The sequence below is a fragment of the Odontesthes bonariensis genome, chromosome 8 (assembly GCF_027942865.1).
Source record: "Odontesthes bonariensis isolate fOdoBon6 chromosome 8, fOdoBon6.hap1, whole genome shotgun sequence".
In the NCBI taxonomy this organism is placed as follows: domain Eukaryota; kingdom Metazoa; phylum Chordata; class Actinopteri; order Atheriniformes; family Atherinopsidae; genus Odontesthes; species Odontesthes bonariensis.
Window position 1 is genome coordinate 13,610,852 of NC_134513.1, and position 19,632 is coordinate 13,630,483.

Sequence of the window (19,632 nt, forward strand, 5' to 3'; positions counted from 1 at the left end):
TTGTGATGCCCGTGAAGAAATCTCACTTTATTTCTGACACCTGTTGCTGAGAGCTCGGCCCATGCAGCCGTACACAACAGAGGGCGTGCGCCACTCTTTTCGGACTCTATTCCTTCCTTACAAGTTGGGGACTTTTGGGCAGTGACAGGTCCACGGATCGCTGGGGGCTGCGTGATCCCTGCGTGCGTCACCCATAAGTCCACCGTTTTTGTCACCGAGTCAAGAACCTGCCGTGCGGCATCGAGGAGCGAGAGGACAGAAGGAAGGAAGAGCGTTCCCCGTCTCCACAAAGTGACACTTGAAAGAATCTGTACGTGTCTCGTAAAGTGAGCGCTCTGGTGTAGGATCAGCCTAAAGGGGGTTCTCCCTCCATTTAAAAAACCCACCGTTCTGTCTGCAGTTTTCCAGCCGGACGGAGAGTAACACTTTTAGGTCCTGAGCGACTCGGATGGTGGAAGGAGAAAGTTTTTCATGGAGAGCCGAGCAACGATTTGACTCAAGCACAGCAGACCAGGTAGGAACTACATTAATCTGATAAAGTCCCCTTCAAAGAAAAACTTTTCGAAGGGATATAACAAGAAGGTAATTACAGTTTAAGAACACAGTTTGAGTTTGTGAGGACGCCTACAAAGGGAACTTAAATGTCTCAGATGTCTGTATTGCTGATAGAAGAAGTGTTATAAAGCATCTGACCAGAATGTACAACATTTTTTATTCAACTTTCCGGCGGTTTGTTTTTGTGAGTTTGGGTTTCTTAGCTCAGTCCAAGGGCTGAAAGTCGTCTCTTCAAACAAATGAACTCCGCAAGAGTTATTGGATGCAAATGATGTGCTTGAACTTGAACACTAACTGTTGCGTGTTACTTTGCGCCCTTCTGAGCGACACGAGCACACACGCACGCACGTCAAAGTAAGAACGTTTTGGACTTTGTTCCATTTGAACGCAAATACGTTCTGTCCCCGTAATGTTTCCATTGTCCCAGTCTGCTTACAGAAAGGGTTCCTTCCATGACTTTGGATTTCACATGTCAGCAGCGAAATGCAGTCTGTGCGTGTGTGTGTGTGTGTGTGTGTGTGTGTGTGTGTGTGTGTGTGTGTGTGTGTGTCTGCCAACCTCATCGGCCTAAATGAAGGCAGCTCTCTCGTTTTGCGGTGGAGACCAGGACTATTTTTGGTCGAAATGTTGCACAAATGTTTCTCTCAGTCTAGAGAAATTGCTCTGCCTTCATATGGGCAACAGACTGTTTGAAATCCAACTCTGACTGAAGTTGCGAGGAAAGTCTGGACGGAGTTCACTGTTTTGACAGCGATCATAAAAGTGCGATATGTGAATGCACTGTGACTGCTGTTGGTCCACAAAGGCACCGAGCAGCAAAGCAGCATTTGTCAAGAAACTACAGTGAAGTGTTTTGATGTCTCTAATTATACACACATGTAAAGGAATGGAAGTTACAGTCACTTCAAACATCCTCAAGGAAGCACACAAACTAATCTTTCGTGTTTGAAGTGTGACTTTTTGTTGCTTAGTAAAAGCCTGAAAATCGATCGTAATCTCTTAAAACTTTAATTTTCCCTGTACATGATCATGGACAGATGGCCAAAGTGGCCTACTTGGGACATCCTGGGAGTCTAAAGACTTGGTGATGGCCTGGTCTTATAAGAGGCATGTAATGAAAACCCAGAAAGAGCACACAGGGCAACCAAAATGAAGTGCTGAAAAGATGTTGGTTAAAAGATGTGAATTTACTACGAAGAGAGGAAACAAGCCCAAAAAAAAGGAAAGAAACAAAAACATGAGGAAAATAAAAAGGGATGTAAAATCAACTTAAAATGACCAAACCTAAGATCCGTGCAGATGTAAATAAATTAAGATCAACAGAATTGACACTTAATGATCAAAATGCATCAGGATAGGCCAAAAAAAACTAAAACTGAAGGTGTAAAAGGACCAAAATGAGACAGAAAATGATCAAAACAGGACAGATAACCACGAAAGGGATCAAAAGTGAACACAAAGTGGTGCGTAATGATGCCAGACATCCTCAAGAGAGACAGCTGGGCACAAAAAGCACAAGCACTTCTTCATTTGGTCCCACTTGGGGACTATAGTCTTTTACACATATGTGCACTTGGTTTGATTTTATGTCTGTTTTCTTTGTGATGAGACATTCACTAACCTGTGTGCTCAGGTTTTATGGTGACCTTTGACCCCAGGGCTACTCGCTACGAGTCACGTCATTTCAGGAACTTTGTAGCCTTGAGGAATTGCGTCTGATATAAGCTGTCGTTAAAGTTTTGAGGGGCAGTCGGATTGCTTCACTGTCACAAGTTTTTAGCCTAAATCTGCTCGACAATGGTGGTTTATTTTCCACAGTATCGGAGATAACGGCACGCTCGGGGGAAAAACAAAAAAATGTTGCAGTTTTAGCTGGAAGCACAGAAGAAACAGCTCAGATGTTTGTTCACATCACCAACAACACTTATGAAATAAGTGTTCATTCTAAATGACTGGAACAGTTTCTATTTTTAGAGGATATGTAGCAGGGGGGGAAAAAACTGAGTTTTTCCATCTGTCCCCACATGTAAAAGCAGATCATCAGATTCATTTTCAACGCTCAGTGGCAGCAGAGGAACTGAGAGGAAGCTGAGGTCGTCTCTGGCAGTGACGTCTCCGGTTCACTTTGTGTTTTTCGTGCTCTTAAAGTCTGATGCTCTCGTAAATTGTGGACGGAACTGACAGCAGGGCTGATAAACCCTGCAAGAGGAGAGGAAGTGTGTGTGTGTGTGTGTGTGTGTGTGTGTGTGTGTGTGTGTGTGTGTGTGTGTGTGTGTGTGTGTGTGTGTTTGTGTCTCCGGGTGGATAGTAACATTAGATGTGCAGATAGGGGTGGTGAAAAGTGTATCTGTCAACAAGTTACCCATTAGAGGGAGATAATCTCTCCTCCACCTCCCTCCAAGCCAACTTCTGCTCCTTCTCTCACTTTTTTTTCCCCATTTTAGATTTACTCTTTCTTTACCAGATTTTCAACAAACCTCCAGTTCAGTTTAGCAAGTTCAGCAAAGGCCATGAAATATGTGCCTTTGTCTCAGTCTGGCTGTCTGACTATTAACTGGTGAGATCTTTTCCTTAACTGAAGCAGTGCTCGAGCGCCTCGTCCCTCGGGACTCAGTAATTAGGGAATGTGAGTAAGTCAGGCTGTTTGTGTGTCTACTCCAGACATTTGAGAAGATGGGTTGTCTGAAAGCCCAAGTGGGTCCTCAAGGGCACTCAAGAGTCTGTAGTAAAGTGCATTTAGAGATTTGAAGTTGTTGAGGTTTTTTTTTTTTTTTAAACATGAAGAATTTGTATGAAAACAGGTTCAAGGGCAAACCGTATAGATATCCTCAAGACTGAAAGTGTGATGTGAGTGTGTGTATTTTAGCTCACTCGGGACACTAATGACTAGGTTGGATGCACAGACGGTGGTCCCTTTGAAGAGGATGGCCTCTTCATCCTCTCCAGCTGAAGAGGCAGTATTTAAAACGCCGATCTCTGATTGGCTGAGCTGAATCCTGGGAATTCCTCCCAGCGCAGTGTGTGACAGCAGCCAGCTTCTCCACCGAGGATGATGATGATGGTGGTGCTGACTTTGCAGAGAAGAACCGTGTGAACTTTGTGGTTTTGGTGTTGCTCTGCTTCCATTTAACAGCTCTGGCATTTTTACTCATTGTCTGATTTTCATTTCTCAGACTTAAAAACATTATAAATGCAGCTGAAAAAAATAATGATAAAATGAGTACATTTCTTAGCAGAATCTCTAAATGTGCTGCTTTTGCCGCAGCAAAAGCTTCAATAGGGGGCCTGTGCCGCTTATTTGGGGTATATTATTGTCTGGCGCAGCGTGCGCTCCCATGGAATAGCTGGTGCATAATTTACGTGAGCCATCTTTTCTTGTTAGCTTTCTGAAATAGAAGCAAGACCGCGCCTGTCACAAAACGAACCCTAATACTAAAACAGTTCTAAATAAATAATCTTATACTTGACAAACAGCATAATAAGTGTGGTTTAGATGTAAATTGTCAGAATAGTGCAGTAGGAAGTGAGTGCTTTTTGTACCTTTACAATGCTGATCATGTCATGTGTAAAATACTCTGGAAGATCATCAGTAGTGGATGCAAGAAGAAGCTTTTTAGCTCCAGATATTTAGAGAAATGACGAACTTCACACATGGTCCAACCTTTGGTCTGTGATATCTAAAGTTGTGGTCGAATTGTCCTCGTGATCCCCAGACATCCAAATTAAGGATCTCAGCAATAGATTTTAAAAGAAATAAAAAAGCCTAGTCCATTGGAGCCAACTTACCTACTTTTTGATCAATGAATTTATTTATTTTTTTCATTGTTCCTCTGAGAAGCCACTAAAATATCTCAGCTGCTTGAACTCATTATTTAATACAAGCTGATGACTGGATTCCAAGGCAGCAGTTTGCAGTTAAACTGCTTTAAATGGGTGTGCTTTGAAAATGCTCTGTGGCAATGCAGTCATCATTATGGTCAAGGGCTGTGTGTATGTCTGGCTGGTATCTGCGTGTTTAAAACGTGACCATGTGTCATTTGATTGCTTGACAGTGTGTTTGTACTTGTGTGTCAGCGTGTCAGCCCGCATGTCAATGGGTACACACACACACACACATTTGTCCAGTGATGGCAGTGGTTAACTGTTGTGTGCTAGCAGTGTCCTACTTTTAATAGTAAAAGCGGTTTATTGGACACTTTATGGCGCCTGAAACCATTTTATAAATCCTGTGGCTGGTACAGGGGGGGATGGTCACAGACCAAACAGCCACAAGACACACAGCATGAGACCAGTAGGAGCTGCAAGAACTGAGGACTGTTGTGTCCCAAATGAAAAGAAGAGGAAAAATACCTCCTCTGACTGCTGATTCATTTACATGAAGTGCCACATGGGGATGCATCTGCATGGCTGAGAAACTTTGTGGAATTCTAACAGTTTGACAGCACATACTCGGCCAGTTACAGTAAATCTACCTTATAAACAGCACATGACAGAGGCAGCTTTTCTCTCCTCCAGCAGGTTCCTACTTCCCCTTTCCTCAACCCTTTCCTTCGCTCTCACTTGTCCTCCCCATTGCCCTGATCCACCGCTGATAAAACTATCAACAGCACACCTGCACCGGGGTTGGAAGCCAGTCTCAAACACACACACACATAGAGCAGAGACTATTGATGAAAACAAACCCAAACAGATGGGGACAAGAACCTTATTTAGCACATGCTCGCCACAGTAAGTCTATTTTCAACAGCTTTGAGCTCTGTCTATTTATTTCTATCTGTCTCCACCACTCTTTTTACCTTTTTTTTTCTTCATTTTTTTTTTCATATTAGGAGGGTACATCAATGAATAAATATCAGTGTGAAACCATATTTTTAGGTTGTCCTAAAGTATAATTGTAAATGTTTTAGAAAGCAGAAAAAGTCAACACTCAGCATTTGGGCACCCACTCGTTTGTCTAAAACAATCAAAGGCTTGTCAGGGTAAATTGTGCAACTTATCTACACTTGTTGGTGTGGTAACTGTCGAATGAATTAGCTTTCTCACCTTTGCTTGTACAGAAAGCTTTGCCTCTTGATCTCTGTGTTGTCTTCATGACCCACTGCTAGAAGCAGATTTGCTTCCGTTGTGCACAGCCTTCAGTGCGGATATGATGTTGTCGTTGTGCGCCATAACGCCTGTCATGAAAAAGAGACTTTGAATTGAGTTCCCAGGGTGCCTGGGATGAGAGAGATAAGAAATTAATCACATTTCAAACCGCCTCCAAGTGTGCTTCGGATCCAGTTTGTCAAAATGAGATTTCAGTCATTTTTTTTTTTTTTTTGGCTGTCCACAATTTGTGACAATCAATTTGGGTAAATTCTATCGCAAGGAAACTTGAAGAAGTCTGTACTGGATTCATGGTCAATTTTTGGTTCTGAAAGACTGACTTCAGTTAACACTTGGTTAAGGCAACATTTCACTCTGATTAAAATAAGAGATGCCCATCTCAGCAACAGTTGTTGCTGCTGTTTTATTGCTATACAAAGTTTGATTTCCCCTTATAGAATTCTTTCAGGATTAAGTTAAGACTCAAAAGAGAAAAACAAATACTTTGGTAAAAAACCAACGGCAATGCAGAGGATTTTGAAACAAGGAAACTCGTTATTTTTTTGTGGAATATGTGGGTTCGTTAATACTAAGTTTGTTGGCACTGTGTTGAAGAGAGAGACCAGAAGAGTTCCTGGTTTACATGTTGCAAATGAATTTGAAAACTTGGATGGATAAATGTCTCTTTTCATTTTTATCCAGGTTTGGAGATAGGTGGTCCCGTTTGTTGCTGCTGCTTCTCTTTTTAAGAAGGCACGGTTTTATATAATCCATACATGTTTTAAAAAGGAATCTCCTCGGTTAAATATAATTTCCTAATGTCGTATATTAGCTGCTGTAGTACAACAGAGTGGCAGATCTAAAAGCTCAGCTTTTGGTCTCTAAATGCAAAGGAAAGGAACTTCAGTGCTTCCTTTACTATCTTCTGTTGCATAGAAAACTAGAAAACAAAGCACAGATGTTCTTGTATATCATTCCTGCTACTTGGTTTTGGAGTCCCATGTATGCAGTACCTGTTTTATCTTAACACCCTGCTACGATGTGCTGGCCTGTCTTGAAGGCCTCTTTGCACAGCCTGCACCTGGGACCCTTCAGGTGTGGTGGACCCTGGCCTTTCTTGCTCTGGTGCTCAGCGCCTGTTCTTGAGCTGCAATCCTTGGTGCCTCCATACTGTCTTTGAGACTGGCCTTTTCAAGCCACTGATAGAACTTCTCACTATCGGCCACCTCTTCAACCTGTCGGTGGTTGATGCCGTGCAGGGGCTTATCCTTCCATGATGTTTCTCCTCATCTTCTTCTCCTTCACTAGGTTCCAGCTGTCTCAGACACTCACTTAGCTGTTCCTCATCAGGGGCACTCTTCCTGATGTATTCCTGGGTTGTTTTTTTTTCACCCTGGATGGTGACTGATGCTCACTAGCCCCCGGGCTCCCTCCTTCTGCTCACTGCATAGCCTCAGAGCGCTGGACTTGCATTGTGAGGACCTTTCTTGTCTTGATATCAGTGACTTCTATCTCCCCCCCTTGGCCCAGTTATTATACCAGAAGGGTATCTGATGACTGGCAGGGCATACCTGTTGATGGCTTAGACTTTGTTCTTTCCATTCAGCTGCCTTTTCAGGACCTGCCTTACTCTTTGTATAGGGACTTGGTTGTGATCGACTTCCTTGTGGGTTCTTTATGATTGCCATTTACCAGTGGGACGGGACCCCAAGGTATTTGTAGCTGTCATAAACAACTCTGGCTTCTGGTTGTTCGTCCCCGTTCAGTCGTGATAATCTTGTCTCTTTGATACCATTCAGCTACTTTCATCTAGTTTACGTGACATTCTGATGTGCTCGCAGTTGGTGAACTCGTGCCTCTCTCAGTTCTGTTACACAGCTTGATGTCATCCATGTAGAGGATGTGGCTGATGATTGCTCCACTTTGGGACCAGCCACATCCTCGACATAGCCACTCTTTGTGATGATCTGGCTGAGGCCCATGCAGAATAGTGACGGGGAAAGATTGCAGGTTTTCTGACTGTTCAGTTTCATGCTCTACTTACGGAGTTAACCAGGCTGCTTGAGCTGGCTTATATATCGTGTGATCATCTATAACACCTTCTCCTTCCATCCTCTTCTCTAGCTTCAATCTGTGGGAGTGTCCAGTTTTACATTTGCACCACACCCTGCAAAAAACCCCAACATGAAACGACTGAAACGAGAGCCTTTTCCCACAACAGAACCCATATTTTTTGCATATAAAATGCTTACCCTAGTCTCAAATGCACCCATGAGCTAACGATTGTATATTTCCAGAATGGAACCACAGCTACTTGTAGAGAGACGGTAGTAATGCTCTGATATTGTGTGATCTATTTCCCTGATCAAGTTGAGCTTTTGTGTCATTGCACAAGGACAAGCAGGTTATTCATTGATTTGTGGGCTCGCACATATGACCGTGAGATTTAGAGGCTCACGCTCTACTGGCCGATTTATCCAGGCTGCTTACCTTACAGATGACATCATGTGCTTATCTCCATCTGCAGCACAATCACTACAATTTGTGTTTATCGACTTCCCTTCCACCACATCTGTCATTAACAAACAACCATGCACACTTCAGGCGCTGCACATACATGCGTGTTTGTACAATTGTTGATGAGGATATGCTTACAACACAACCACAACCCTTAGACTGCTGCCGTGCCAACAGAATAATCTAATGAATATCTGCTCTGCCAGGTTGAAGACTTATCTGTGAAGATGAATCACGAATGTGACATCTCCTGTGTTATGTGGCAGTAATCCGCTACTTGCCAAGTGATCTTAGTCGTCCTTACAGAGTTTGGGCGTTGTCGTTTACCCTCCCGCTTTGTTGACCCATCGCAAATCACCTCACCCTGTCGCTGTCAGCCAGTCAAAACACAGCGATGAAGGGATCTGTTCAAATCAGAAGGGCGTGCCTTTGCAGACCAACACACAGAAATCTGTGTGACTCACATTTGCTCAATGTGATCATTGCAGAGACAAACAATGTGGTAAAAAAAAAAACAGGTTACGGTGAGCTCTGTTGACAGAGAGAAGAGGAAAAAATCCAAATCATGATGAAGAGAAAGGGAGAGTGAGGGTAATACCAGGCGTAGGGTCAGTCAGATGAGAGGAAACGCTGCCTCTTACTGGTCAGTGTCTGCTACTACAACAGATCAAAGCGAGATGGACAAAGAAAGAACAACAGAGAATTCAGTCGGACTCTTATGTCACTTTATTCTCTTTAACCCTTCGTGGTTCTTTGCAGTCGCTGCTGCTGTTATTGTGCTTTGCAGAAATTTAAAGATGCGGCTCTTAAGAACAAAGTGCATGAAAGGGAAAACCATGAGAGCAGAGGATGAATCGTAAACCACGTGTTTTGACGCCCCTGTTTTTGCGTCACACCACAGAATATAATGTCTTCCTGTGATCTACAAAGCCTAACAACGGCAAGTTCGAAGCAAACACGGTAACACCTAGAAAGGCTTCCCAATTTGTCTCCGAGGCTCTGGTGTTTTTAGATTATTGTGACAGGGGTTTTTTTTCTAGTCCTTTGCTTCTTTTCTTCCTGCAGAAGTCTTACTTTTGTATTTAAGTTCACTCTCATCTTTTCTGTCTTTTCTCCTGCCTCGTGTGTGTTTGTGAGTCTGAGGGGAAGGTGGTGGTGGGGTAATATAATGAGATTCCCAGCACCCAGGTGCTCTTTCTAGATAATTACTGAGTGTGTTTTTCTGCAGCCAATCTTGGAGCTGAGGCAATACCAAATCTGTCAACACACACACGCGCGCACACACACACACACTCTCTCACAGTGTTGGGAAGAGGGACAGGGATCAAATTAAAATTTATTCCCCCTATCTTGTTACTGATAGCAATAAAAAATAAAAATAAAACACTCCCAGGCTCTCATCTTTGGATTTTTTTCTTTCAATCATGCCTTTGTCAGACCTTGTTGTTTCCACCTTTCGGGGTGCTTTTTTTTTCTTCTTTTTTTTTCGCATTTTGACCTTTCTTTTCTGTTTTCATCTCCCAAATTTCTCTCCTCTGATGGCCCTCCCTTGTTGACAGCAGTGTGTGTGGATCTGTGTGCAGGAGAAGGATCAACAAAACATTACTCAGTTTTCTGGCAGAAGAATCACAGTGGTAGCAGACAACATTGATTTACACACAAACATGCATGCACACCCATACCCTTTTTCTTTTTCTTTTGTTTGTTTGTTTTTCAAAACGTATCCATCAGTGATTGGCCGAAGTGATTTATTGGGGAAGGGTAGCTGAGGATGCTTGGAGAAGGAACAGAAAGGAGTGGGGCTCTGCATCACTTTCAAGGAGGACCCTGAGACACTTACTCATTGCCAAATGAGCTTTTTAGATAACGAGGAGCCTGTTTCACCTCTGTTTGTCCAGTTTCTTTATGGCTTTATGACTCTGGGTTGCAGTGAGCACTGAACATTGATAGTGAGCCTGGACTGCAGTTAATTAAAGAAATTGTGCACTAACATTGATGAACTGTCTTAGAGTAAAGAAATGATCTCTGCTTTATCAGATTGTTGATGAAAACAATATGCTTCCTGCTTCTGAGTGCAATACTACATTGCGAACTAAAAGTCCATCTATCTTCCACTGATATTTCAGCAAGCTGCGTATGAATCGATAAGGCCGCTCCCTCTGCCACTGTCTGCGTGCTGTGGTTGGGCTGTGGCGTTCACAAAATGCAAAAGAGTTAGAACACTTAGCACTGCAGCACCACAGCTCCTGAATCTCATCCTGCATATTTTCGCACATGCAGCAGCATACATCTCACACCAGTGTCTGCTGCTGCCATGCCACTGCGCCATCTGTCATACGTGCACGCTGCCTGAATTGAGATCAGAAATGTCTTTCACTACATTCGATAAATGTGCCGGAATCTGTATTGCTGGCAGAGGTGCAAGGACGTCCTGTAAACACTGAAACTTGCGACAGTGACAGCAGAGCATCATCATCCTTCTACATAGGCATCTGAGCTCTTAGCAGTGTTTTACTGCATGAAAGATTTGTTTAGGACATATTAAATGGTCCAGATTAGTCTTTATTTTATGTCATACATCACCAATTTCAGCAAATGTATATTGTATGTGTGTTACTTGTTATCTATATCTATGTTATAAGCATGGGCGTTTTTATTTAACTTACAAAACAAACCAGTCACAAATCATGCATTTTTTTCCAGTCGATTTCCAAAATTTCAGACTTTACACATGTGCACATTGATGGAAGAAAGAAGCTAATATTTCTACCCCCTCGCTCCTTTTAAGCCGAGTATTTTCCCCACGTATCTCCCAGCCTTTTTAAAGTAAACGGTCACCCTAACTGTTTGTCTTCAAATTACTTTCTTGGGGTCAGAGAGATGAAGTTTCAGAACAACATGCTGCAGTCACCATGACAACAGACAGAGGGCGCTACATCCCTGGAGCTCATGAGTATAATTGTGGACATGTAAGGGGAGGACAGAAAAACATAAGGTCGGTCGGGACTGAGAGGTTAGAGGGGAGATGAATGGGCAAAGAGGAAAAGGAGTAAGGAGGAGGGAGGAATGTCTGGAGAGGAGAGTGGGGAGATGAATCAAGAAGTAGCAGCTGAAAGAGACATTTTTAACACTGGTGTGAAGTCTCCTCCACTCGCTCTTCCCTTCTCCTTTGTAGACCTCTGTTTTGGTTACTTTCATCAAATTAAATGAAACGACACCGCCCCTCTGTCCCTCTCTTCCTGTCCAACATGTGACAACCCCTCCGCCCCCCTTCTCCCCCTCCCATCATGCATGGTTGGGTTCAGGCCATTTGCTTCCTCTCCAACAGTGCGCTACCATTAGTGACCGGCAGGGGAATTGTAATTCTCTGCTTGCAGCTGGGGACAGGTGAGCTTACGCTCTCCCTGCCATTCAGTTTCTCTGGGTGTAGATGTGCCAGCTATTAGCGTCAGTTTCAGTGGAGTCACATATGCACAAGTCAGACAGAGCAAGAAACCACATCGTTACCACACTTGAACAAAAAGAGGAAGTTTTTTACTACATCCACATCCATAAGACGATGATCCGTTTTTACTGCCACTGCTTCTGTGGAAAATTTTGAGATTTTACATAAACCTAATTCAGAGGAGAAGAAACACTTCATTTTACTGTCTGTCTGGTAACTTCAGGCTACAAAAATGAGACCTTTTTCCTAATCCTAACTGAGCAGTTGTGGGGCCTAAATCTAACCTAACACAGACAAACCTAAAAACACTGAAGAAAAAGGCGAGAGAATGAAAAAACAAAAAACTACTCCACCACCATCTCATCATTTCTTGCAGAAGATGACTTTTTGGGGTGGGTTTTTCTTTGTTTTTGCGCAACTGAATTTCCCAAAGCCACTTTAGTCACAGTTTCATCCTCCCTGTCTGCCTATCCCTCTGCCTCAGTAATTTTCCACTCTCCTTGCCTCTGCTCCACTCTACCTGCCAGCCACTCCTCCCTAATCAGCCCGACTACACTCACCTGCAAGCTCAGCTGCAGCTCATTCCCAATCAGCCTTGCATATAAGCCTCTCCAGCACTTTCACACTTGCCAGATTGTTCTTCTGAATCCATGCAAGACTTTCCAGCCTTCATTACCTTCTTGATCTTTTGTTGCCAACCCTGCCTGCCTCTGACCTGCGCTCCTCGCCTGCCTCCCGGTGAGCTTAACCTACCTCGTCTGTCTGTTCTCCTGGCCTCGGCTCCTCTGCTGCTCGCTCCTCGTCGGCACCTCTGCACCATCGGCTGGCTCTTCCGGCTTTTCTGGCTCTGGACACCTCGCCTCGGCTACCTCATCTACCGTAGGGTCCTTCCATTTACTCCAGGCTGCTAAAGAACTGAACTGTACGTGTAGCAGCCCTCGGAATGAAATGCGGTTGGAGTCTCGAAACGGGTGTATTCTGTTTCTTTATTGTAGCTCCTTCAGCACCGTGAAGCTAAAATTTAACACACACAAACAATATGGTTCTCAAAAACACACAATAACTATCCTAAAATCTTAAATCCGTATACAAAACATAATTCATCACATTCACATTAGGCATCCAACAAGTTACACGCAATAGTCCGATAAAAAGTCACAAATTGACACAGTTACACCTTCCTCATAACGCTATCTACATTCAGCATTTTACAACATCAATAAAAACATGAAAACAAAGCATACCTCGCTCCACTTTCCAAGGGTGCAAAACTAGCAGTCCATACAAATCCATACGATAAGCGGTCCGTACGATGAGCAGTCCATACGATACGATAAGCAGTCCATCATGGAATTTCAACGCCACAAAGTGTGTGCGCGCTGATCCCTGTGTGCGTTGTGCTCAACCGCATGAAGAAAATGCCAATATTCATTTCTAGGAGGCCGCCATGTTGGCACCCTCCACTGCGCATGTGTGCGTCCTACGTCGTTTCAAAATAAAGGTCTAACACACTAAGTGGTCAGTTACACTCCCACCAAATCATGTTATGATGAATTACAACAAGAATAAATCAACAATGATTTTCCCTTTTTTCTCATTTACGGACAAAGTACACAATTCAAAAAAATATCACAGGCTAAAACCCAAATACGTATATTTACATATACACCCATAAACATGTCAAGTGCAAGTGGTATGTGTGGAAATGTGCATATAGTGCAAGGAAGGGGGGTGGGGGGGGGGGGGGGGGGGTATAGATTTATTGAGCTTCAAGTGGCAAGACTAATTTTTGGATAGATCGTTCTACGACTGATGTTTTGAACGTGTAACTTCCTTTCCTTTCCTGGAGATTATAGCCCTATTCGGACGGGACTAGTTCAATGGGGGGACGTATGGTAATGTTGGTTAACCAGACGACGCCAGGGAGAAGAAATGACCAATTCGGACGGGACAAGAAATCCCTGTAATATTCATCTAACATGGGAGGAGTTTTCTTGAATATAAAGCATTCTGCTCCAAAATGATTGTATACAAACGCAGAAGACTTTTTTGTTTGTTTACCTGAATGATAAGTATTACTAAAACGTATTGTACAGTATAGCAGAACAGAAGATTTATTCATTTTTGACCTTAATGTAAAGTACTGTTCACCAAAAGTTTTGCTCAGGATACTTATTTTACCTGAATGTAAAGTATAGTTTAAAAAAAGGATTGCACAACGAAACTTAAGTGTCATTTTCTATTTTACACCTAATTGTTTCTCTCTTTAAAAGGATGTGACGATATATTCCGTACTTATTACCGAAGGTCGCATTCGCACGGGATTAGTATTACCTATGGTAGATACTCCGGACCGTTTCACAGGAGGTAGAATTCTCGGCAAAGTTTACCGACATACTCCGCTATCTTTACTGACATGGCGCGTTCGGACGGGACTAGATTTCCCGGTTATTATTACTTTACCCCAGGTCCCCCCATTAAACTAGTCCCGTCCGAATAGGGCTTTAGATGTCCTACTTGTACCTTGACACGACGAACCAGTCCGTCAGCTCCTTCTGTGACGCCAATCACACGTCCGACACGCCACTCATTCCTAGGGAGCATGTCCTCCTTAATGATGACCACGTCGTTTATTTGTAGATTCCTCCGGGGTATGTGCCACTTCTGTCTTAAGCAAATGTTCTGGAGATATTCTCTTCTCCACCTGCTCCAGAACTGCTCAACAAGATATTGTACTCTACGCCACCTTTTTGCAGCATACAAGTCCTCCCTCACAAACTTTCCAGGTGGTGGTAAGGCAACTTTAGACTTCAATAAGACAAGGTGATTTGGAGTCAAAGGCTCTAATGAATGAGGGTCGTTGATTCCATCAATGCTTAAAGGCCGGCTGTTTACAATGGCCATTGCCTCGTAGAACAGCGTTCTGAGAGATGAGTCATCTAATCTCCCTGAGCATTGAGCAACAGTGGCATCCAGCACATTGCGGACTGTCCGGACTTGACGTTCCCAGACACCCCCTGCATGACTAGCAGAAGGAGCATTGAACACGAATTTGTATTGCTTGTCAGCCAAGAAAGCTTCTAGTGTCCTTGTGTCACATTGCTTAAGGGCTTTTTAAGCTCATTTTTGGCTCCAACAAAATTTGTGCCTTGGTCACAGTATAACTGACTGACTGCTCCCCTCAGACTTATAAAGCATCTTAATGCATTGATAAGGCAATCAGTAGACATGTCTTCCAGCATTTCAAGGTGGACTGCACGTGAATACAAGCAGATGAAAATGAGTCCATTGCGCTTATGCTCCTTCCGACCCTTTTAACGACAAACGGGCCAAAACAGTCCATACCACAGAATGTGAAGGGGGCGGAGGCTTGGCAGCGCTCTTTGGGGAGATCAGCCATCCTTTGTTCCTCTACAGGTCATCTAAGCCTTCTGCATTTTACAAATCTGTGAATAAGGTTGGATACAGTCTTACTCCCACCTTGGACCCAAAAACCATTACTTCATAGCTCCATCAATGTCTGATTACGCCCCTGATGGTGAATCTGGGTGTGATAATGAGCTATTATCAACTCAGTGATGTGGCTATCCTTTGGGAGAATAATGGGGTGCTTTAACTCTTGGCTCAGATCTGATTCTTTCAATCTCCCACCAACACGAAGTAGTCCTGCATCCAAAAAGGGGTCCAGGCAAAACAGAGGACCTGAGCTTGGGACACACTTTATTACAACTTCCTTGGAGGGTCTTAATCTCCTGTGCGAAAGCTTGTTGTTGAGTCATTTCAATCGCGATCTCTGAAGCTCTCTTGCGCTCTTCAACAGACACACAGTTACCATGAGATGGAGTTTCCTTAGATCCCAGCCTCTTGATTCTTGCAATCACTTTGAGCTTTGTCCAGGAAGAAAACCGTTCCAAACGACTCAAGATATCACTCGTTTTACTGATTTCAGTAGCAAACACCTGGACTGCTTTGACTTCTGGGTCTCCGACAAGTAAGTCAGTTGAGAGTTTAGAGGGTAAGAGCACATCCTTTTCCCACAGATATTTGGGTCCACATAGCCAGTTAGATGTTGTCATTTCTTCTATGTCAGCGCCTCTTGAGGCAAGGTCAGCCGGATTTTGTGCCGTGTCAATGTAGTGCCATTGCTTGGTATCTGTACTACTTCTTATCAGTTGCACACGGTTGGCCACGAACACATGAAACCGACGTGCTTCGTTTGAGATGTATGCCAACACCACCTGGGAGTCAGTCCAAAAGAATTCTTCATCAATCTTCAATTGCAATTCAGACCTTAACATGACACTGATTCTGGCTGCGGTAACAGCGGCTGACAGTTCCAACCTCAGAATGCTCAAGATTTTCAGTGGGGTGACTCTTGCCTTTGCCACCACGAGGCTACAATGAATCTCTCCCTTGTCGTCTCTGTATCTTAAGTAGGACCACGCGCCATACCCTGCACTGCTGGCATCCGCAAAGTGGTGTAACTCAATTTTGACAACTTTACTGAGTTTGCTTGAGGCATTACATCGAGGTATGACAATCTGCCTTAATTTTCTGAGTCCGTTCTTCCATTCATCCCACGGTTGTAGACTTGCAGGAATGGGATCATCCCACCCAGCACCTCGATTACACAGTTCCTGCAGGATACATTTTCCCTTCAAGCTAAATGGAGCCACGAACCCAAGTGGGTCGTAGAGAGAGGCAACAGCTGACAGGATACCACGGCGAGTTGAAGGGTAGTCTTTGGCATCGTTGTTAAAGGTGAAAGTGTCTGTTTCCATGGACCACTGAATTCCTAGTATGTGTCCTTCTGGTAAAGTGCCTGGATTGAGAGTGAGGGGACCAGTAGTATCTGCCCTTTCTGATGCCACTACACAGGTAAGTACATTTCTTCTATTTGAATTGAACTTATGCAGGCGCAGACCTATACTCTTGCAAAGTTGTTGAGCCTCCACAATTAGCTCTCTAGCCTCCCCCTCTGTTGGAACACTAATCAGCCCATCATCCACGTAGAAGTTGTTCTCTATGAAGGCTGATGCTAGAGGATGCTCGGTCTTGTGTTGCTGTGCTAGGTACCGGAGTCCATAATTGGCACACCCGGGAGAGGAGGCAGCGCCAAAGAGGTGAACAGTCATTCTGTATTCCTGAGGCTCTGCATCCAACTGGCCTCCCTCCCACCAGAGGAACTTCAAGTAATTACGGCATTCAGGCATGACAGAGAACTGATGAAACATTTTCTCAATGTCGCATATCACAGCAACAGCCTCCTTTCTAAAGCGCAGTAGTACTCCCACCAAGTTATTGATCAAATCAGGGTCTGCTAGTAATGTGTCATTCAATGAGATCCCATTAAACTTGGCAGAGCAATCAAACACAATCCTAAGTTTATCTGGTTTCTTAGGGTGGTACACTCCATGATGTGGGATGTACTACACTGTCTCCTTTCCAGCAGCTGTAGGAGCCAGTTCTGCATCACCTCTTTCCATCATATCTCTCATAAAGGCTGTGTACTGGTCATAATATTGCTTGTTTGCCTTCAACCTTTTCTTTAGGTGTTGCAGTCTAATGGTGGCCAACCTTTTGTTGTTTGGTAGACCTGGAGCCTCAGCGCCCTTAAAGGGAAGTGGCATTTCATAATGTCCATTGTCTTTCTGCTTAATATTGGCACTAAGAAACCGGATAAACTGCACATCATCCTGGGACATAAATTTGTCCTCATATGTTTTTTCATTGAAGTCAGATTCTAACACCCTTAACACGTCTGGAGCCGATGGCACTGGGATTTCCTTCACTGATATTCGATGAACATGACTTTGATTTCCCTGCCTGTCCAAATGAGGATTCACTGATCCAATGATGCTCCAACCTAATACAGTTCTTTGAGCAAAGGGCTCATGTTCATTGCCTGCGATGACATCCAGTGGGGCTAGTGCTGACGGGCAATCATACCCAATAAGCAATCCCACTTCGCAGTCTTGCAAGGGTGACATCTTGCTCTTCAGGTGTTTCAAATGTGGCCACTGGAGTGTGGTACTGGTTGTAGGAATATGTGACTTATCGACTGGAATGAAGTCCCGAGTGTAAGCTTGTCCCACTTTAACATACACCTCAGAGTTTAATCCTCGAACCTGTAGACTGCTAACAGCCTTACTTGCTATTAGTGTATTGGCAGCAGTCATGGTGCTCAACTTAAGTTGTACTGGGAGTCCATTCGCACCGAGTTCAGTGGCCAAATCCTCTAAAATAAAGGAGGAGTCACTCTGTGTGTCAAGCAAGGCATAAGTGAGAATTTCCTTTCCTGGTACTGCTGTTGAAGATACAAGAACTGGGACAATGCTGAAAGTAGCTGAAGCGTGCCGCGTTAGGGTATGTGAATTGTTGAGTTTCCTCCGTTGTACGCTCCCCTATGGCCCCAGGGTCAGTTGGCATAGTTTCGTTTGGGGTTACTTGCCTGTCTACGTGCAGACATGTAGGGTGATGTCGGCCGCACGTGCTGCAAATATGGCGCCTTTTACAGTCTTTAGTAATGTGTCCCTTTCTTAAGCAGCCAAAACAGAGTTGATGTTCATAAATGAATGCTCTTTTATCATCCATGGATTTTACAGTAAAGGTTGGACATCTAGCAATACCGTGGGCTGCATCCTGGCAACATAGACATGGTGGCCATGTTTTTGACGGTTCTGTCTCCATGGAGGAGTCTTTCGCTTGGGTGACTGTGTTTAGGGATTTGGCTCGCTGCGGCATCCACTCATCCGTTGTTTTAGTGTTCAACAAGAATGGTGACACAATGGGGTTACATGCTATTCGTGCTTCCTTTGCCATGAAATCCGCAAAGCGTGCAAAGCTTGGATAATTTCCATCCTTGTCCAGTTCTTCTACAACCGTGCGACTCCACCTGCGAACCAGCCAATCAGGAAGTTTCTTTAGAAGTCTGTGGTTCTCCTCACACATCCCTTGAGATAATCAGCAAATTCTCTAAGTGACATTGGGTCATTTGCGGCAATCTTTGGCCACCTTACGAGCTTGTCTCTGAAAGCCTTTTGAACAATGAATGGACTTCCATAACGATCTTGAAGCACTGCCCAAGCGCCCTGATAGGCGTCCTCTGCTTTTCGATAAAAGAATCCTTCCACAGCCTTGCGTGCTTCTCCTGCAAGGTAACTCTTCAAATAGAGCATTTTCTCCGCGACAGGAAGTGGCCTCTGATCGATTAGGGCGTGGAAGGATAAATGCCAATCAATGAACTTCAGGGGGTCACCGGTGAATACTGCAGGTTCCGGTATAGGTAGACGACTTAGAGTGAATGAGCTGGCAATTTCTCGTGCTAAATTGACCTCTGCCTGGTTTGCTAATGTTCTTTGTGGTGCAAAATGTGGCTGGAATGATTTGGCTTGTACATTCAAGGAGGTTTTGAAAGTTTTTGGTAGTCCTCTGAGATGTGAAGTTGTTCACTACCTCGAATTAGGCTCTCACAATCATTGTAGGCTTTCACATGTGCTGCTGCTACCTTCACATCACCGTCAGCCCGTAGCTGTTGAAGCTTGATTTTTTTTTCTTTATTTATTTTTAATTTCATTTCAGCCTCCTTAGCTTTCCACTCCTGCTCCAGTTCCTCAAGCTTTGTCTGTTGAGCATGGACCTCTTGTATGGCATTTGCCTGCTCGGATTTGACAGCAAGCTCTGCTTCAGCCTCGGCACGTTTGCTAGACACCACTGAACAGGCGATAGAGTTCATATCCGACTCCTTAGGCAATTCAGAGACCACAGTTTCCGTGTTTGTTTCACCAAAAACTGATCCACAATCCTGTTTACTTAATATCTGTCTCACTCTTTCCTTTTCAAGAACGTCATTAAAAGCATGTATGCTCTCAAGTCGTTTCGTGCTAAGTTCTCGGATGTCTGATGTTATAGATCCACATGCGTCCATTCGTTTTACAATGACCGGAGGTGTATTCTGGTTTCTCTGCATAGCCTGATAACGTTCAGCAACTACCTTATATACGAATACAATGTTGGCTGTGTGTGACTCC

General features: G+C 43.9%; 1 protein-coding gene across 4 annotated transcripts in view; it reads left to right on the forward strand.

Moving 5' to 3' along the window:
• wnt5b (wingless-type MMTV integration site family, member 5b) overlaps positions 1–19,632 on the forward strand; it is a 98,872-nt gene continuing 79,240 nt past the window's right edge. For 2 of the 4 annotated variants that reach the window (XM_075471816.1, XM_075471817.1), the window contains exon 1: positions 493–514. Coding sequence is in view for 2 of the 4 variants with exons in the window: in XM_075471815.1 (XP_075327930.1) it covers positions 449–514 (66 nt within the window). In the remaining 2 variants the exon portion in view is untranslated. Of the gene's footprint in view, positions 515–19,632 lie in introns of all 4 variants that reach the window. The other 2 variants (XM_075471815.1, XM_075471814.1) reach the window with 2 other exon arrangements.